The 18,020-nt window shown below is 55.0% G+C and overlaps 1 protein-coding gene across 1 annotated transcript in view; it reads right to left on the bottom strand.

Moving 5' to 3' along the window:
* Window positions 1–11,109: 11,109 nt before the first annotated feature.
* The window catches only part of GALNT2 (polypeptide N-acetylgalactosaminyltransferase 2), a 184,008-nt gene continuing 177,097 nt past the window's right edge, over window positions 11,110–18,020 (bottom strand). Inside the window, exons 15-16 of the mRNA XM_036106959.2 lie at window positions 17,783–17,902; window positions 11,110–13,845 (exon numbers count right to left, since the gene is read on the bottom strand). Coding sequence (XP_035962852.1) covers window positions 13,690–13,845; window positions 17,783–17,902 — 276 coding nt within the window. The 3' untranslated portion in view covers window positions 11,110–13,689. The remainder of the gene's footprint in view (window positions 13,846–17,782; window positions 17,903–18,020) is intronic.

Below are 18,020 nucleotides of genomic sequence, written 5' to 3'. Positions count from 1 at the left end.
TCACTCAGGCCACCTGGCCCTTACTGAACTAACCTTTCTTCCTTCTTTCTTCCTGGCCCGTGGGTCAGCCCTGGCTGATGGCCGGCGTGAGAGGGATCCTGCTGAGGACAGGCAGAGCCCGTTTTGAACCAGACTCACGTTCCCTGGGGCGGGGGGTGGGGGGTGCTGTTCACAGCTGGGTCACTCCCCGCTTGCATTCCCTCAGCAAACGCGGCTGTTCCAGCCACTCTTCAGGCATCTCCCAAACATCGAGGGGCAGGACAGGGCCTGGAGGGCACCCGCTTTCCTGAAAACAGCTTTACCTATGTGCGCACAGTAACATGGGAGGCAGATCTATGGGAAGACTTTCTGGAAGGGCCTAGCAAGATTGGTGGGCAGGGATGTTGTTCACGTAGAAATCTGTGGTGTTTCCTCATGGGAAAGCCTGCTCTTTGGAAGGCACAGCGTGACAGAAGAGATCAGACTTGGTGACCCGACAGCGCAGGGAGCCCACCTCAGCGGGCACTTCCTTGCGTGAAGTGATTTGCAGGCTGGGAAGAGGCCTCGTGGTGTGAAGGTTCCTGGGAGTAATGGGACCCCCCTCGGAATTGCAGATCTGTCTCCTTCCGTCAGTGGCCGCAATGACCAGGATGTCCCCAGGCTGAGGAAGTTAACGGGGCTGCAATCTGTGGGAGCACAGAGGAGGGTCTTGCCCTAGCGCGACTTTCCCCGGGCCCCTTCCGCTTAGCATCTATCTCACCTCTCTGTGGATTTCCTTCGGGGTGCTTCACGCTGCTCACTGTACCCCCAACCTCATCTGGGTGCCCCCTATTTCTTGTCCCAGTCTCAAAACCGACCTGTGTCCTCAGAGTCCGCGAGGTGCTCAGAGCCCACTAGTCCGGTCGGCAGCGTGGCGTTTGGTTTAACCTTGTGTGCAGTGAGAATCCATGTGTTTTCCTAGCAGGAAAATGCCTTAATACAAGATGTCTTAGGAAAAAGCATTTATGAGCTTACGGGAAGGGTGCGGCGCGGGGGTGGGGTGGAGGGGGTGGGGGGGGCTGGTCTTCATTTCCACACTGACAGTGGAATGCAACAAAAAGAGCCCTGGGGGGCGCCTGGGGGGCTCAGTCAGTGAAGCATCTGCCTTCGGCTCAGGTCATGATCTCAGCGTCTTGCGATCGAGCCCCACGTTGGGTAAAGCCTGCTTAAGATTCTCTCTCTCCCTCTCCCGCTGCCCCTCTCCCCACTTTGTCCCTCCCCCTCCCTAAGAAAAAAAAAAAAAAGAAAAAGGAAAACAACAAAAAAGAAAGAGCCCTGGGCCAAGCTTGGGGAGCTTGTCTGTAGGGATCCCCACTGCCCCGCCTGCCCTGTCTTCATGTGGATGGTGGACCTGGCTTTCTTGCAGGCGCCTGCCTCCCTCTGGCTGCCTGTGAGGCTATCCTCTCTCCTCTGAAGACACTTGCCTCCACGGGACAAATGATTGTAATGATAACCTGCAGGTGGTGTGACAGTGACAGGTGGTGCTAGTTTGGAGAAGGGGGCCTTTTGAAATCTCTCAATTCCATCACCAGGCAACCTCTCCGCACGAGTGCTGCTGGTTTTGGAGCCCGGCCAAGGCAGGCTGTGTCCCTGACTCACCGACGTGCCAGAGACCGTCTCGGCCTGAGCGGGCTTCTGAATGGGGAGAAGTCTTCCAGGAGTTGGATTTTCTGCCTCTTGGGCCAAGTTGGCTAAAAGAAAAGGACAGCCGTGAAAGAGAAAGGAGAAAAAACTGAGTGATCCCTGAGAGAGAGAGAGAGAGAGAGAGAGAGATTGGTGTGGTTGACGGAATTCGGGTCAGGTGTGTGAGCCTGGAGCTGCCAGCCCGAGCAGCTCTTTCCCCAAAACTGTCATTGTGGAACAGACAACAGTGTTTATCACTCTGGCAACTCTGCCCCATGCCCCGCCTTGGCGGGAGCCACGGGTCCTCTCAGGAGCCCTGCTGTCCCCAACAGTGGGAGGACACAGTGGGTGTCCCTGTTCGCTGAGCGTGGCTGGGACTCAGGAACCACTTCCTCGCCTTCCCCACCTGCTCCTTGCAGCCAAGAGCACGGGCAGAAAGGCTGGGACTTTATTATAATAACAAAGGGACAGCTTGCGGAGTGTGTGTGTGTTGGGGGGCGGGTGGGGACAGAAAAGCTTGCCTGGGGTTTCAGGCAGAGAGCAGCCACCCGAAACTGGTGTCCAAATTGGATCCTTATTGCTTCTAGAGAACTGATCCAAAGGCCATCTACTTCCTTAAGGAGTTGATGTGAACAAACCAATTAAGTTCCTAGTAGAGATCAAAAAGGGAGAATTTGTATTATAATGCTTTCTGGGACACATTTCTGGGTTCTATTTCCTTCCCCTTCCAGGGAGGTGGGGGAAGTTAGGCCAGTCTATATCATTTTATTTGTCTCCAAATCCCTGATCCAAGAAGAAAAGAACAGAGCTGGTTAGAGGGGTGCGTTATAATACAAACCTTTTTCCGACGTTGAGAAAGGAGCCGGCCTGTCTCAGCCCGGAGCTCAGGGGCCAAACGGGATTCGATTTTCTGGGTAAGTGCTCAGCTCAGGACCTGATTCTTCACTCCCATGAAGCTCTCACTGTCTGTATTTGAATGCTTTATGCCACTCTTACTCTTTTTATCCCCTACTTTGATTTTCAAGATAAGTTCTGTCACTCACAGGCTTCTGAACCCAAGGATTCCAAATTGAAATCACAAAGTGAAGATCCGTGATATTAAATCCCTTTGAGCTGCAGACGGGGGAAAATGGTTTTCTGACAAAGCAGGTCAGAGTATAAGCGAAGTAGGAGAACCCCACTATCTTGCTTGTACAACTCCGTTCATATCATATCCCCATTTTACCGATGAGAAAACAGAGCACACTTAGCCCAGGTTAGAACACTTAACCCGGGATCATACAATTCCAAGTTCCAGCTCACGGAAGCTGGCCAGGCAGCGGTCTGGCCCCAGAATCCACAGCCGGAACACCACCTTACGCCTTATCAAACGCTGCGCTGGGAATCAGCAGCGGACTTTTAAATTAACTAACCAAGTGCCTTGTTCCTTCAAGTGCAGTCTCTGGACCAGAGACTTGGGGGCTCCCTAGAAACATAAATTCTCAGGTCCCACCCCAGATCTCCCGAATTGGGAACTCTGGAGGTGGGCGCAGGAATCCGTTCCCATGAGCCTCCCAGGTGATCCCGAAGTCTGGTTCACAGCCTGGCTGCATGCTAGCATCCCCTGGGGAGCTCGCAGACACCCTGCAGCTTAGCCCCATCGCTCTAGGGTTGGTGTGGGTCACCGCTTCGGGGTTTTTTGTTTCTCAGCTCCCAAAGGAACTGCAATACGCCGCAAGGTTGGAGACTTGCCAGCGTCACACGGAGAGCTGGGTTTTGCTTCTGCCGACCACTAGCCGTGAACATGGCTTAACGCAGCCCCACTTGGTGCACCGGGTGACAAGGTGGAAGTGACCGCTGAATGAGATCATTCATGGAGCAGCGAGCACGGTTTCTGGCCGACTGCAGGCCCTCAATAAGCGGGAGCCCTCACCGTACAAAGCGGCAGCCTACTCACGCCCCCCAGCTGGTGCCCGAGCACACGGGGTAGGAGTGCTGGAAGGAGGTCTGGGATGCTGGGAAGCTCGCCCTCTGATGTGACCTCAGAGGCCCTGTCCTGTGAAGGCCACCCCCGGGGATGGGCTCCGGCCTACTGTCTCTGTGCCCATCTAGTTTGGAGCCAGCAGGAGGCTGAGCCGAGCTGGGCGTGGGTATCTGGGGATTCCCGAGGGCACCAGCCTTTGTATGAGTTTACAAGGCCGCAGCTGTCACGAAGTACCCCACACTGAGGGGCTTCAACAACAGAAAGTCCCTCTGTGTGCGTGTGTCCTGATCTCTTCTCACAAGGACGCCAGTCCCATTGGATCAGGGCCCTCCCCAAAGACCTCATTTAACCTTAATGACCCTGTCTCCAAACACAGTCCCATTCTGATGCTGGGAGTTAGCACTGCAACAAATGAATGGGGTGGTGGGGGGCACAGTTCACTTTGGGGAGGGATAGAACACTCTGCTTTATGACCCCCCAAATTACATCCTCCTTATATGCAAAATACATTCACCCCATCCCAACAGCTGCACAGGTCTGGACCCATTCCAGCATTGACTATAAGGTCCAAAACTCATCCAAACGTAAAGCATGTACGGGCGAGACGAGAGGTAAGATTGTTCTCGACCATCTCCAACTGCTGTCTCGAAACTCTTTCCAGCTTATCTCTTATCGCGGGCAAGCATCCTGGCCCGAAACGGAAACCACCCCTGGCGCAGGCGGGGCTGCCGGGAGCCAGCAAGACCCCGCGGGACCGGCTGCCAGAGGCCCACCGGCCAGACAGCGATGCCCCTGACCTCCGCGCCCCGCTGCGTGGTCCCACCGACCTCTGTCCCGCGTTCTCCTGACAGAAACTCCGAAGTATTTCCGTGCTTCGAAGACAGTCTTCGAGACGCTGGTGCGCCATCCTGCCGGTGCTGGCCTCGCTGGAATAAATCCCTTTCTCGTGTCACCCCCTTTGGACTGCTTGTGTCTCTGCCTTTGGGTTCGGTCAGCGGTGAGTGGCTGCACCTGGTCTGTTGGGGACCCCCAGGCCAGGTGCTCTTGCACTTAGCTCTCTACTTCCAAAATATACTGGTGGGTCAGGCACAGGCTAGACATCCCCGGTCCCCAAGGGAGAAACTGGAAGGAAGAAAGGGGTGACAGTCCCAAGCAAGTCTGAAACCGACCAGGGCAAATTCCACTAGATTTTAAGGCTCAAGAATAATCCTCTTTTGCTCTCTGCTCTGCCTTCTGGGCCAGCCAAGATAGTGGCCCTGACGAGCCAGCTCTGTCCCTCCGGGCCCGTGCCCTGGGGCCACTGTGGCAGTGGCAGCCTGTGACCTCTGGACTGCCCTCAGGGTCATTCTTGTCTTTTTTTTTTTTTTAAAGATATTATTTATTTATCTGACAGAGAGAGAGACACAGCGAGAGAGGGAACACAAGCAGGGGGAGTGGGAGAGGGAGAAGCAGGCCTCCTGCTGAGCAGGGAGCCCGATGCGGGGCTCGATCCCAGGACCCTGGGACCATGGCCTGAGCCGAAGGCAGACGCTTAACGACTGAGCCACCCAGGCGCCCCAGGGTCATTCTTGTCTTGCCTGAAGGAGAAGGCGTGCTCCCAGCTTGATGGCCCTGCTGTGCTGTCCCGCAGGATCCCAGAAGCCCACCAGCCTTCCTTCGTTTTGTCCCCTCTCTGGTCCCCTTGGTCTAAGTTGGCATTTCTGCTGCTACAAAATTCCTCCACCATGTGAGATGGGGCTGATGGGTCCAAGCCGTCCGACGGGAGGCTCTTCGCGGATCTTCCCTGCATAAGCTCGTTTCTATTCCTGGCTTCTGTGGAGAAGGCTGATCAGATCCTTAAGTGACACCCATAATCTCTTTCCCATTTTTCAAAGTGTAGACAGGCTGAGAATTTTCCAGCTCTTCAAGTTCTGATTTCTTTTTCAATTTGTCTCTTTCCTCTCCCATTTGACTACAAATAGCAAGGAGAAACGAGGCCATGCCTCCATTTGCTTGTAAACCTCCCCAGCAATGCACCACCCTGATCACTCACTAGTTCTGCTGTCCCCAAAACACTAGAACACACTTCAGCCAAGTTCAGTGCCACTTTTTGACGAGGACGGCCTTCCTCCAGTTTCCAGTCGCTGGTCTCTCACGTCCGAGAACTCGTCGGGAGCACCTTTAGCGCCCATATTCCAGCAGCAAGCTGTTGGGGATGCTACTCGCCATCTCTCCTCTTTTCTCGAGGAGCCCTCAAAAGAATTGTCTTTCATGTCTGTATTTCCACCAACAGTTTCTTCATGGCATTGAAGGCTTTTTCTAACATTCTCCTCAAAACTCTTCCAGCTTCTACGCATTATCTAGTTCCGAAGCCACTTCCATACTTTTTAGGTATTTGTTACTTAGCAACCATGTCCTGGTACCAAAATCTGCATTGTTTTGCCAGGTCAGCCAAGAAAAGTACCACAGACTGGGCGGCTTATCAACAGGAATTTGTTTCCTCATAATTCTGAAGGCTCAGAGTCAGAGATCAGGCTGCTGGCAGGGTTGGCTCCTTCAGAGGCCTCCCTCCTTGGTGTGTAGACGGCCGCCTTCTCCCTGTGTCTTCATCTGGTTTTCCGGACTTGCGTCTCTGTCCTAATGTCCTCTTCTTATAAGGACACGAGTCATATTGGATTAGAGCCCACCCCAATGAGCCCATTTTAACTTATTCATCTGTTTAAAGATCTTACCTCCCAATAGAGTCACATCCTGCGGTATTGGGGGTTAGGACCTCAGCATGAAGTTTTGGGGGGCTGGGGGCACATAACTGCGGCTCCACAGTGAGCCTTAAACACTTACTCACCACCTCCTAAGAGCTGACCCACATGCGTAGTGATGTCACTCTGTGGCTGTGTCCTACCCAGCCCCTCCTTGCCAGCCCTTCGAGCGGCTGTTGTCCATTTGTCCCCTACTGGAGAGACGTGGGCCACGTGCTCACTGTGCCTCGCTCCTGGCATGTGGCTGTGGGGAGGGCAACACTTAAAATCGAGAGGTGCGGGGCGCCTGGGTGGCTCAGTTGGTTAAGCGTCCAACTCTTGACTTTGGCTCAGCTCGTGATCTCAGGGTGGTGAGATCGAGCCCCAGTCAGCAGGGAGTCTGCTTGAGATTCTCTCTCCCTCTGCCCCTCCCCCCGTGCAGGCACTCTTTCTCTCTCTTTCAAATGAAGAAATAAAAACTCTCAAATAAATAAGTAAAATTTTGAACAAAAAATTGAGAGGCGCTTAGCTGGCCGTCTTCTGAGGCCTGTGGTGCAGCTTCCGGGACGTGTGATGGCGGGCCTGATGCCTCTCCCCTTCCCGCCCGCGCAGGAACCTTCCACCGAGAACTCAGAGTCTCCATCGCCCGTCGCCTGGGCGGCCCGGTTCCGGTGCCCCTTCCCTCTGGGGCCCACACATGCCCACAAGGCCACAGGGGAAACCACGGTGGCTCGTGGCAGCTGTGCCCGGGCCCAGAGGGAGGCGCTCTGCCTGACGCATCCTGTGAGGTGAGCCCACTGTGCCCATTTCACAGACCCTGGTAAGTGACACAGGCGGCAATGTGGAAATGCCATCTCTCTAGTCCCGAGGCCTTACCTTTCACTCACGTGAAGTCCCCCGAGCCTTCCCAAACTGTCCCTCCGCCAAGCCTTGGGGGGGCATCCACTGGCCTACCCCACCGCGGCTCTGCACTCCCCCTAAACCCCCTCCGGCCCCCGGCCCCTCCCTCCGCGGCTCCCAGCGGCACCCCCCTCCACAGGGCGAGGATGAGGACGGACGTGTGTGCTGTGCCATAAACTTTGGGCTTGGCTTCTGGGGGTGTCCGTTTCCCCCATGGTGAAATGGGGGAACAACTGCTCTGTGGGCTGTGAAGGTGATTGGAGGGCGGCGCCTTTATTCCAGGGTCTGGCAAGTCACGGGGTCTTGGGGTCACCCCCAGTACCTCCTTCCTCTTGCCTTCCTTGCTTCCCCTCATGCCTGATTCCCTGTCCTTAACCTTCGGTCCTGCCTGGCAGCCAACAGTGGCGTTGGAGGGAGGCTACACTCTGCCCCCTTCCCCGCCCCGTCCCCCACAGGCCCGCGAGCTGAGCTCCATGAGGCAGGTAGGCGGCACGCACCCCGCACGGCCGAGCTAGTCCATGCAAGGCGGGCTTGGACATGACAGGTTCCTGGATGAGGCCAGGCCCGGGGCCGTCGGGGAACACCTCCCTCTCCCTTAGCAGGGGCACTTCTCCCAAGTCCTTATTCTAGTTCCTTGCTCACTGGGCCATCTTCTGCTCCCTGTATCTCCCATGTACCTCCAATATGGAGAGAAGTTGGTCGGAAAATCCCAGCCCCTTACAGCCCCCATGTCATAGGTTCAACCGATGCTTGGGCGTTCTGAGGACCAGGTGGTTCCCCCGCAGCCCCTCCTGGGCCCCCTGGCCCACTCACCCAACGCATTCACTAGCCGTTATTTCTCAAGAGAAATGCAAAGTCAGTGACTAGGAGTCTCAGGGTGCTTGGCTCACACAAGTCTGTCCTCAAGGGGCACCTCTTCCCACTTGGCCTTTGGAATCAGGGTGGGAGCCCAGGTCTGGGGTCAATGTCAGATTCTGCTCCGCCTCGGTCTGCCTCCCAGGCCATTTCCAGCTGATGCCGCAGCAAGGAGACAGCCCCTGAAGCTGAGGGATGGTCCCGGATCACAGACGTTGCTCACAGATGTCATCCACACTGAGGTTCTTAGAATTCAGGGGATCCAGAAACTTTGATGGGGAAAAGAATGACATCTTTATTTCCACGAACCTCCAATTGAATTATAAAACTGGGAACTCTATCACCAGTTGAAAAAAAAAATCAGAGATATTTCCATATTACATTAATTATTGCAGATTTTTCAAAATGTTGTTCACACTCATCACGACTTTGAAATTACAGTAGCTATTAGATAGGAGGCCTAGTTATTTAATGCATTGAGAAGCTCACTTACTATAAAAATATTTTGATAACTGTGTCTCAGTCTAATTAGTCGTCTCTGTAATCCCAGGCCATGTGTTTTAGTCATTTGAAAACCTCAGAGGCAACCCCACGTTGCCAGCAGACATCAGGAGAGCCGGAAGCCACCGCTCAGCGAGGATGCGGGAATCCTGTGACCGCGGGGCTGCCCCCACCTGTCTAGCTGCTTCCAGAATTCCTTCGGAGATGGCAAACGTGGTGGGTGCCGTGGCGTCCAATGGGTAGCCGGCCCCTCCCTGTCCTCCTTGCCAGCAGAACCCAAGTCCGTGATGGAGGATGACGGCCCCAGGGGAGGACAGCTGCTGGCTGGCTACGCACCTGAGCGCCTGGTTCTGGGCGGCGGGGCCTGAGAGGTCAGCGGGAGTGGGGTGCTCATGGGAAAGATGTGTCTTCTCTAAGGACAGGAAGGAAAGAGGGAAAAGAGAAAGGAGAAAGGAAGGAAGGCAGGGCAAGGAAGATAGGAGGGAGGGAGAGGAAGAGAAGGAAAGAAGGAAGGGAGGGGAGAAAGCCAGGAGCAGGAGGGGCAGAGGCGGGGGGGGGGGGATGGTCAGGCAGAAAGCCGTTCGTTTTGTTCCCGGACAACGTCAAGCCCCGGGATTGACCTGGAACCCTGTCACCTTTGGATTCCTTGTTATACAAGACAGGAAATGTCTCTTTTAATTTAAACCGCACGTAACTGAGATTTCTCACGCTCAACTCCAAGTGCTCCACCAGAGAATCTTCTGCAGTTCGAGAGCAACATGACAGCTCACTGCTGTAAGTTCGTCAGCGAGCCTGCATCGGCCACGCTGAGGTGTCACGTGTGGGCCCTCGGCTGGCGACCCCGCCCGCAGACAGTTCTCCACGCAGCACCGAGGCGGCCTGCGCCGTTGCTGAGGCGGTCTTTATTCTCATAACTGCGTTCAAGGTCTGGTTCAAAGTCTGGCTCCCCTGCGGATGTAACGTGGGGTGAGGCCCACGATGGTCTATTTTGCAGCCCTGTCCCACTGCGGGCGCCCCAGGCTGGGGTCCGGGCCCCCAGGGGCTCAGGCGGGGACTGCTGAGCCATCTCTCATTACTGCTTTGGGACCCTCCGGCCCTACTGTTTTTTGGAAACGATGTGTATCATTTGCAGCACGCATAATACAGAAAATCAAATACCTACACATTGTATTATTAGTAAACTGGTTAGGAATAGTAATAAATTGGTCTAAGAAGAGAATTTTCTTTTTTTCTTTTAGGTAGGTCCATGGACAGAACAGAGCATGAGACGAGATTTTATTTTTCTGGCTGAGTATTTTTTAAAAATGTGGAATGTACTGCAGAATCAAATAGCTGAGTCAGGTTACACACTTTACTATAAAAAATGTTGCAAATCTGATCCTCTCCGCTCCAGTCCAGAGCTCATAGAGCACCCCTCCCCCTGCATCAGCCGAAACTCCTTCCAGAGCATTTGGGAGTCCACACCTGACTTGACTACCCAGTCGCGTCTCTGCAAAGCCCCCACTCGGAGCCTGCAGAGCACCTGTCCTCTTGCTTGGTGTTGAACATTTCCTCCCCTGCTGGGTCTTCAGGATGGTGAGGACCACACAGAGTTTTTCAATAAATAAACTTTTCCCTGATGCCAAAGCAGGACCCCCCCCCCCCCCCCCCGGCCCACACACACATTCCTAAAGCACTCTGAGGGACACTGCACAATTATGCTAAGAGCTCTCTTTCTCACGGCAGGAGAACCTTGTTTTTGGTTGTCTCAGATAATGGGGGCAAGAGGACGCAGAAATGTGGTCTCTGGAACATGAAAACACCTTGTCCGGGCCAGTGTTTTCAGGGCCCCTCCCGGCACCCAGTCCCCATCCAAACTGCCAAATAAGGAATAGGCCACTGTAGTGTTTTCTTGATACGCCTGTGGGGTTTTTCAAAGGCAGGCATTTTAAAAGGCTGAGGATAAGGGGAAGGACCTCAGCCAGCCTCAGATAGCACTGGGAAGCCCCCGATAACTGGCAAACAAGTATATGGATCTTAAATACCGTAAAAGCTGTGAAAATATTTGCCCCTTCCCCCCACCGTGGTTTGGGGTGCAGGCCCTGAGTGCCGAGGGCTGACTCCAGGTGAGCACTCAGGAGTGGCGTGACCTTGAGCAGGTTAGCCCCTGACCTTGAGGAGGTGAAGGGCTTCAAGCGGCAGGCTCCCCGGCCAGCTGGGAAAGGCAGCCCGTCACACTGTCTCGCAGGTACCGTGAGTGGGTGAGGAGAACGCCTTCCAGGGCTTGGCGCGGTGCCTGGCACATCATCAACACCCCACAAACGATAATGGTTAGTATGACAAATAAGAATAAACAGCACGAGGGCAGAGCAGTAAAAAGCGAGTGCTTTTTAAAAGTGCGATAAAAAAAATAAGTAAATAAAATAAAAGTGCGATAAGGAATGGTCATTGAGCAGGGCCCCCAGAGAGGACAGACGGTCTCCCCTGCCCTCAAACGCTAGTCACCCCCTTCCGGTAAAGCACCAAGGACGACCACAGCCACCGCCGAGAGCATTATCTATAAAGTATCTTCTCTTTATTTAAGTTAAACAATTTTCAAGGATGGTTTCCATCTATAAAATGGACAAAGTACAAGCTCTGTACAGCAGTTCTTTTTAAAAATCAACTGGAAAAAAAATTACCAAACTATATTTTGAATTTGCAAAACATACTCACAGAGACCATCATTTTAGCTTTGATGAAGACATAAGAAAGACCACCACAGAGAGGACAACTAGCTTCGCCACGCTTTGCTCAAAGGGCTCTTAGGAAAGAATCTGTACTTGTAAAAACAGGAGTGAGAGGGCGGGGTCGTCCCGATGACTAAGAAATAATGCAACCGCAGTAAGTCACTTTGGCACACTGTTGTCTTGTAAACATAGCTCACCTCCAGGGAGCCCTCCCAGCCCCACTTCTGCTCACAACGCCCCCCCACGGGGTCCGAGGCCGCCAGCTGCCCCCCCACCCCCAGCTCAGGGACGGGGAGCGACCCCAGAAGGGGCCGGGTGGGCCCGTCCCGATGGTACAAGCTCGATGAGAGTTCTGGGTGGGGCGGGGGTATGTGGGGGAAGGACTCATCAAGAACCTGACTCGAATTTGTTTTATAGCAAAGCCAAATTTGTTTGCTTGCCATGGGGTATTTTTTGCAAACACTGGCAGTGGCTCACAGGGGACAGGGCCTTATGATGGGACCCAGGTGCTCGGGCTGAGTCTGGTTCCTCCTGCCCCACCTGCATTCAACGGCCTTGCACAGGTACCTGGCCCTCTTCCCGGGGCCTCCCTGTAGTCAAGACCAGCCTCTGAAGACACAGGTGTGGAAAGGTAATCCAGCTATGGCCTCCCTGTCCACTGAAGGTACATCCGGTTGCTGGGCAGAGGGCAAAAAGGAAGCCGCAGGACAGTCCCTGAGCCACGCCTCTACACCCGATCCCGGTGACCTAGAGCAAACACACGTGGGCCTTTTGCAGCGAAGGAAGAAAGACCAATAGCGTCCCCTTGCCTAGAAGAAACAGGTAGGGAACAGAGTGGCACTTCGCAAAATCTTCTGGGGCCAATTCTCACTCTGTGACCCCCCGGGCCCTCCCCGAAGGGGCCTGAGGATGTGCATCTCTGACGCACGTCCCACTCCGCAGCAGCTGGGGGTGGCCTGGGGTGGCCAGCCTCTGTGAGATCGCATGTGTGCGGGAGGGCCACTCCGTAGGGGGCCGGGGACTGCCCTGTCACGGCACGCGGGGCCACTGCAAAGGCAAGGGGGGCTCTGCAGGGACATTCCTGGGCACCTCTTCCTGTCACGACTTAGTTCCTAACTGGCTTGTGGTTATACTGATCTCTGCTTCCTAACACACATGCCTCCTGTGTTGTGTCCAGAATCCTCCATGTCAGCTGATCAGGCATTGGATGGTTTCCGCCCCTCCCAACTCTTGACCCAATGCCCCATGACCCAAAGCAGGCGCCTGGGCCTGGGAGGGACGGTGTGGGCAGGCCAGATTCCAGAGCCCAGGGACCAGCTCACGGGACACTCACGATTCGCCCAATGCCAGCCTAGGACAGCTTCCTACTGTCGCCTACTGGGAGCTGGGAGGCTCCTGGGTTTTTGTTTTTTCCCTAAGAGAAAAGAAATTTAATTCAAAAAGACCCAAAGTAATGTCTGTCAAAATAAGTGCCCATCCAGGTTTCCAGATACCAAGGGCACAGAAGGTGGATGCCGACACTTAGCAGTGACTCCCAAGCTGAAGCCGACAGAGGTGCCCGGGCTGAGGCTGGCAGTCCGCACCCCCCCCCCCCCCCCCCCCCGACCCAGGACCCCTAGCCTCCTGAAGCCCAGCGACAGGGAAGCCCCGAGCGGCCCCGTAGCACCTGCTCACTGATGGGGTTCCGGGCGGGCAACAGAGCCCGCCTTCCCCACCCCCCCAAGGGCCCCCTCCCTCTTCCTTCTGGCCGTTAACTAACTTGTGTGGGCAATTTACAAGATGAGGACAACCTACAGAAACCATAGGGAACTGACCGTACATTCTTTCTTTATATATATTTATATTTAGTGTCCCACCATAGAAAAGTTCATATTCAAATAGAGCAAGGACGTCACGTGGAAGAGGGGGTCTGTGCTGGGAAGACAGCTGGGAACAGAGGAGCAGGGACAGGGGAATACAACGTAAACCTGCAAAATGACTCGGTTCGCTGTTGTGGAAACCAGACGTGATTTCGATGGGATCAAAAATGGAGATTTCAAAAGAGTTCTCCTCGGGGTGACGCAGCAACGGCCCCCCCTTCCGCCCTCCCTGCCCCGCACTGGTCCGCGCTGGGGCGGCGCCTTGGCCGTCCTGGGGGGCGGGGGGGGTGTCGCTGGGGGCGGGCGGCCGCGGCCTCGGAGGAGGGGCCTGGCCGCCTCCTGGGGGGCGAGGAGAGCGGTTCTCTTTCCGGGCCTCTTCGGTGTGCGCCCAGGCCCCGTGCCTCGCACAAGTTCTCCGACTTTCAGACCATGATGGAATACTGAGGTATATAGTTTCGCAGAAAGTTTAAGAAACGTAATCAAGAACGTGACCTCCAGACTCAGCCGGCGCGGGGGCCGGGCTGGTGCGGCGCGGCGGGCTCCGCCTACTGCTGCAGGTTGAGCGTGAACTTCCACTGCTGAGACAGGGCGGGGCCGCACACCTCCACGCTCAGGCCCCCGTTCCTGGCCGCGCGGCTGTCCAGACACAGGTTGCTGCCCACGTGCCGCAGCTTGGAGTTGCCCTCGATCTGTTCCCACTTCTGCAGGAGACAGGAGAGTGCCTTACGATCACGGCACACACAAAACCGCACAGTACACATCCATTTGCAGCGTCTCCTAGCTACACTAAAAACAAAAAAAACCAAGCCTTTTTTTTTTTTTTTGGTGGTGGTGGCCGGGGTTTTGGGGGTGGGGGTGGGGGGTGGGGTTCTGATCATAACGGAGGAGTTACCCACTGCCCCAAGACAAAGCAGCTCCAGGGCCAGCTGAGCGTCCAGGGAAAGAAACCTATGCTCTCTGCCTTGGTTTGCAACTCAAAACCTCCTTTCTGGGCTGCTAGGGGCCGTGTGCCCTGCCCTCTTCCCTCCTTTGGCTGTCCCCTCATCTAAGCACCAGTGCTCTGGGCACCTGCCCGTCCTCGGTCATCAGGGCAAGGACTTGAGGTAGGGAGTCTCTTGTCGGCAACGTGCATTCATCCACAAGAAGGCCTCCTCTGATGCTATTTCACCTCCAGGAAGGAGCCCCAGGAAGCTGAGCCAGCTCAGAGAGGACCCCAATCCTGCCCCTGGCTAGTGGAAGGCAGCCCTGCCCGGAGCCTGTGGCCTGGGCACCTCCACGCTCCCACTTAGGGCCTTAGGCTCAATTAAACTAGGGGAATGGTGTCAGGTCAAACGAGAGGGAAAGAGATGCCTGAGTGGACAGAATATCATGTTGAGGAACCCGTTTCTATACTGTGTGATTTTCTCTACTAGTCTGTGAGCTCCTTGGTGGGTGTGAGAAACCTGTCTCAGCCACCCTGGGGGCCCCCAGTGCTCTGCGCAGCAGGGACCAAGCAGTATTTGCTCAGTTCCAAATGTGACTCTTGTAAAGCACAGGGTATGTCTCCTTATTCGAGTGTGGACACCCTTCCCCCACCAAGACCAAACCCATCAACCAACCCAACCCCAACCAACCAGCTAACTAAATTCAATCAGCCAACCAACCAACTCACCAATCAACTAACTAATCAACCAACCAAACAAGAAAACAAAGCCCACAGCCTAGCCTAAACGAAGTCTGAGGCCCCCTCACCCCGTTGTTCACCCCCATGTAAAAATCTCTAATGTTTGTTCTTCAAAAGAAAAAATACTATCACACTTTTTTCTCCCAAAAGCTCTCCCTTCATTAATATAGTCTGTGATTCTAATTAATTTTTTACACTGTGTGCACTAAAGCTCCTTTCCGTAAGTATTTTTGCAAATCCTTTTGACACCGCGGAATTGCATTCTCTTCCTCCTGCCTCCTTTCCCCTCTGACTCTGCAAATGCACACAAAACACGACCCACAGACGTGCCTGGAAACCAAATACTCCAACTGGCAAGACGGTGCAGCTTTGAGATCAAATTAGCTGAGGAGCCTCCTCTCAAAGGGCAAATGGATGGGGAGGGGAAGGAGGCAGAGTAAGGCAGAAGGCCCCGGCGCCCCGAGAGCCGGCCTTCTGCACAAGAACAGGAGGCTGGGATGTTCTCGTAAGGACCCTATGATACTCATTCAGGCCGCCCGCTAACCTGGAGCTTCTGCCAACAGTGAAAGTCAGCGCAATCAGATGAGCACGGGGAGGTCACTGCTGCCTGCCCATCATCCCTCCTCTCCGGTTCCCTGGCTGTCAGTCAGTCCTCACGCTGGTCTCCTCCATTGTCATGGAAAGTGTGTATGCGCAGCCCACAGCCCTGTGTCGCTCTGAGTGGCCAGGAATCAGGCCTGACAAAGAATGTGGAATGAATGGAATCTGATTCCCCTCTCTGGAGGGGCTCTGCCTGTCAGGTGTCAAAGCCTCAGCTAAATGCAAGGTCTTTAAAAAAAAAAATAACCAAACTCCAGCTCTGGCTCTAATCATGGGTCAGACTTCTGGGCCATCGAGGCTCTACTGAAACAGCCCCCACACGGCTCTGCACCGGGCGAAGTCTCGGGGTCAGAAGAGCTGTTTGCAGGATGTTTCCACCCCGTGCTGTGAGCCTCTCGGGGGCATCAGTTATGCTTCCCAAGAACTGGGATGGCACCAGGGACGCCTGTCAGCTCTGGAAACAAGGCAAACTCCTACTGAACTCCTCCAGAGATTAAGTGTCCATCAGAAACCAGGCTGGGGGTCTGCAGCATAGGGGACAGGGGGCACCCCACGAGCAGGCCAGGGATGGACAGATGCAAGCATTTCCCGACAACCGGGATCTAAGCCAGGCACCTGGTCCCGGCCTCGGTCCTCCCAGGTGACACTGGAGAGGAGGCGCTGACTCTGTGGGTCTCAGCCTCCCCTTTGGTGAAATCCGTCTTGGACTAGAAGCCCACTCAGGCTCCTGGCTCTGGTAGGCTCTGTGCCTCAGTTTCTCTACACCCGTCTATCTCATAAAAAGAGATTGTACGAGGATAAGCCAGTCTCCACTCGTTGGCACGCTGGAAGGTCCTTTCGTGACTGCATTTCTATTTCTGACACTAGTCACCACTCCCCCATGGCTCAAGAAAGGGCTTGCCTCCAAGTTACCACGGGGGCTTATGTCAGAGAAGGTAAAAACAATCCGAACTGTTTGGAAAAAGTAATATATACACACAGATACTTGAAAGAGAGAGAGTGTGTGTATAAGGTCTCATCTGCTTGAACTTTTATACTCATTTAGCATTTTTATAAATTTAAAAAGCAAAAATATTTAATGAGTAAGTAAGAACACGCAATTTTTCTTTGAAACATCCGGTGGCATGGAAAGAATGAGAATGTCATCAGAAATAAGCAACATCAGACCACCGGCTTAAGAAATAGGATCTTTCCTTCAGGGCTGTGGGTTTACCAGCACAGAATGAAATGAAACAGAATGAAAACAGCTCCCTTTGGTGATGTGGTTATGAACCTCGCTTTCTTTTCTAGTACTTATTTGTAGGTCAGTGTTTCGCTGACTTCTCAGTGGGCCCCGCGCCTGGGCCAAGTTCTCTGCCCGGCGTGCCTGGCCGCTGCCGCACCCCTGCTTGGCCCCCGGGGCTTCTGCAATTCTGTGCAGAAGCCGTGAGCCGGCTGTGCCTCCCCGCTCCCGGGCCTGAGGTCTGTGCCTCCACACACGGGGTCTGATGAGGCAGAACGTGATGGGGTTCCAGGCATCCCGCCCAGCCCTCAGACGCACACGTGCACGGCCCCGGCCCCGGGCCTCTCCCGCGTTCACAGGCATCACCAAACACTTTCAGGATGCCCATGTACGAGCGGCTGCTACAAAGAAGCTTCTGAAGAAGGGACCAGCAGCACTGCTTACCTGCACCTGGAGGTGCTGGGAGCCCCTACCGAGGCCCTCAGCCTGGAGAAGGTGCTTACACACCTTCGTAGGAGCTGAACATACAAATGAGGCCCCTTCCTCTCCCGTGTGGCTGGAGGGTGAGGCCCAGATATAAAGAGATCAATCAAGAAGGTACGGAAGGGGGCCCTGGGTGGCTCAGTCCGACCTCCGACCCGTGATTTCGGCTGGGTCCTGATCTCGGGGTCGTGGGGTCGAGCCCGGGGTTGGGTTGCATGCTCAGCGGGGAGTTGGCTTGGGATTCTCCCTCTCCCTCTGCCCCTCTCCCTGCTGATGCTTTCTCTGTCTCTTTAAAATAGATGAATAAATGTTTAAAGAAAAAAAGAAGTTATGGAACGACATAACCCGGGGTGGGGGAACTTACGGTGGAGCCGCCCACAGGGGACAGGCCAGAAGGCACGCTGCCCAGAGCCGGTGCACGCGGGCGGCACAGGGCCTTCTGAGCGCCCACAGCCCGCACGGAGCACGAACGCCCCGACCGCACGCTCACCCAGCACGGGATTCACGGAGCGCCTGCTGTGTGCCAGGAGCTCCCGGCGCGGCGGGAGACGGCGGACAGCCGGAGCCAAGGTCCGACAGGGCAGCGGGATGGGACAAAGCAGCGCTGCGGTCAAGGCCGCAGTGGGGGAGGGGCACAGGAAGGCCGGACTGAGGGGCAGGGGCGCCCTACCTGTCTGGTGTCGTTCTCTCGGCAGCCCTGCAGCTTTATGACAGAGCCGGGCGCCCGGTCCACCACCGTCAGGCACAAGTCCATGTGCTTCACCGACTTCTCCTTCGTCAAGGCCCATTCCTGGAGCACAACAACGGAGGTCAGGGCCGCGCCACGCGCAGGGCTGTGAGTGACGGGGCCCCAAGAGGGAAAGGGTCATGCTGCTAAGTGGAGACTCCGAGCCCCCAGCCAACGCAGG

This window comes from Halichoerus grypus, chromosome 7, assembly GCF_964656455.1.
Source record: "Halichoerus grypus chromosome 7, mHalGry1.hap1.1, whole genome shotgun sequence".
NCBI classification, from domain to species: Eukaryota; Metazoa; Chordata; class Mammalia; order Carnivora; family Phocidae; genus Halichoerus; species Halichoerus grypus.
The sequence above is the reverse complement of the archived record's forward strand: the minus strand, read 5'-3'. Positions and strand labels throughout refer to the sequence as shown.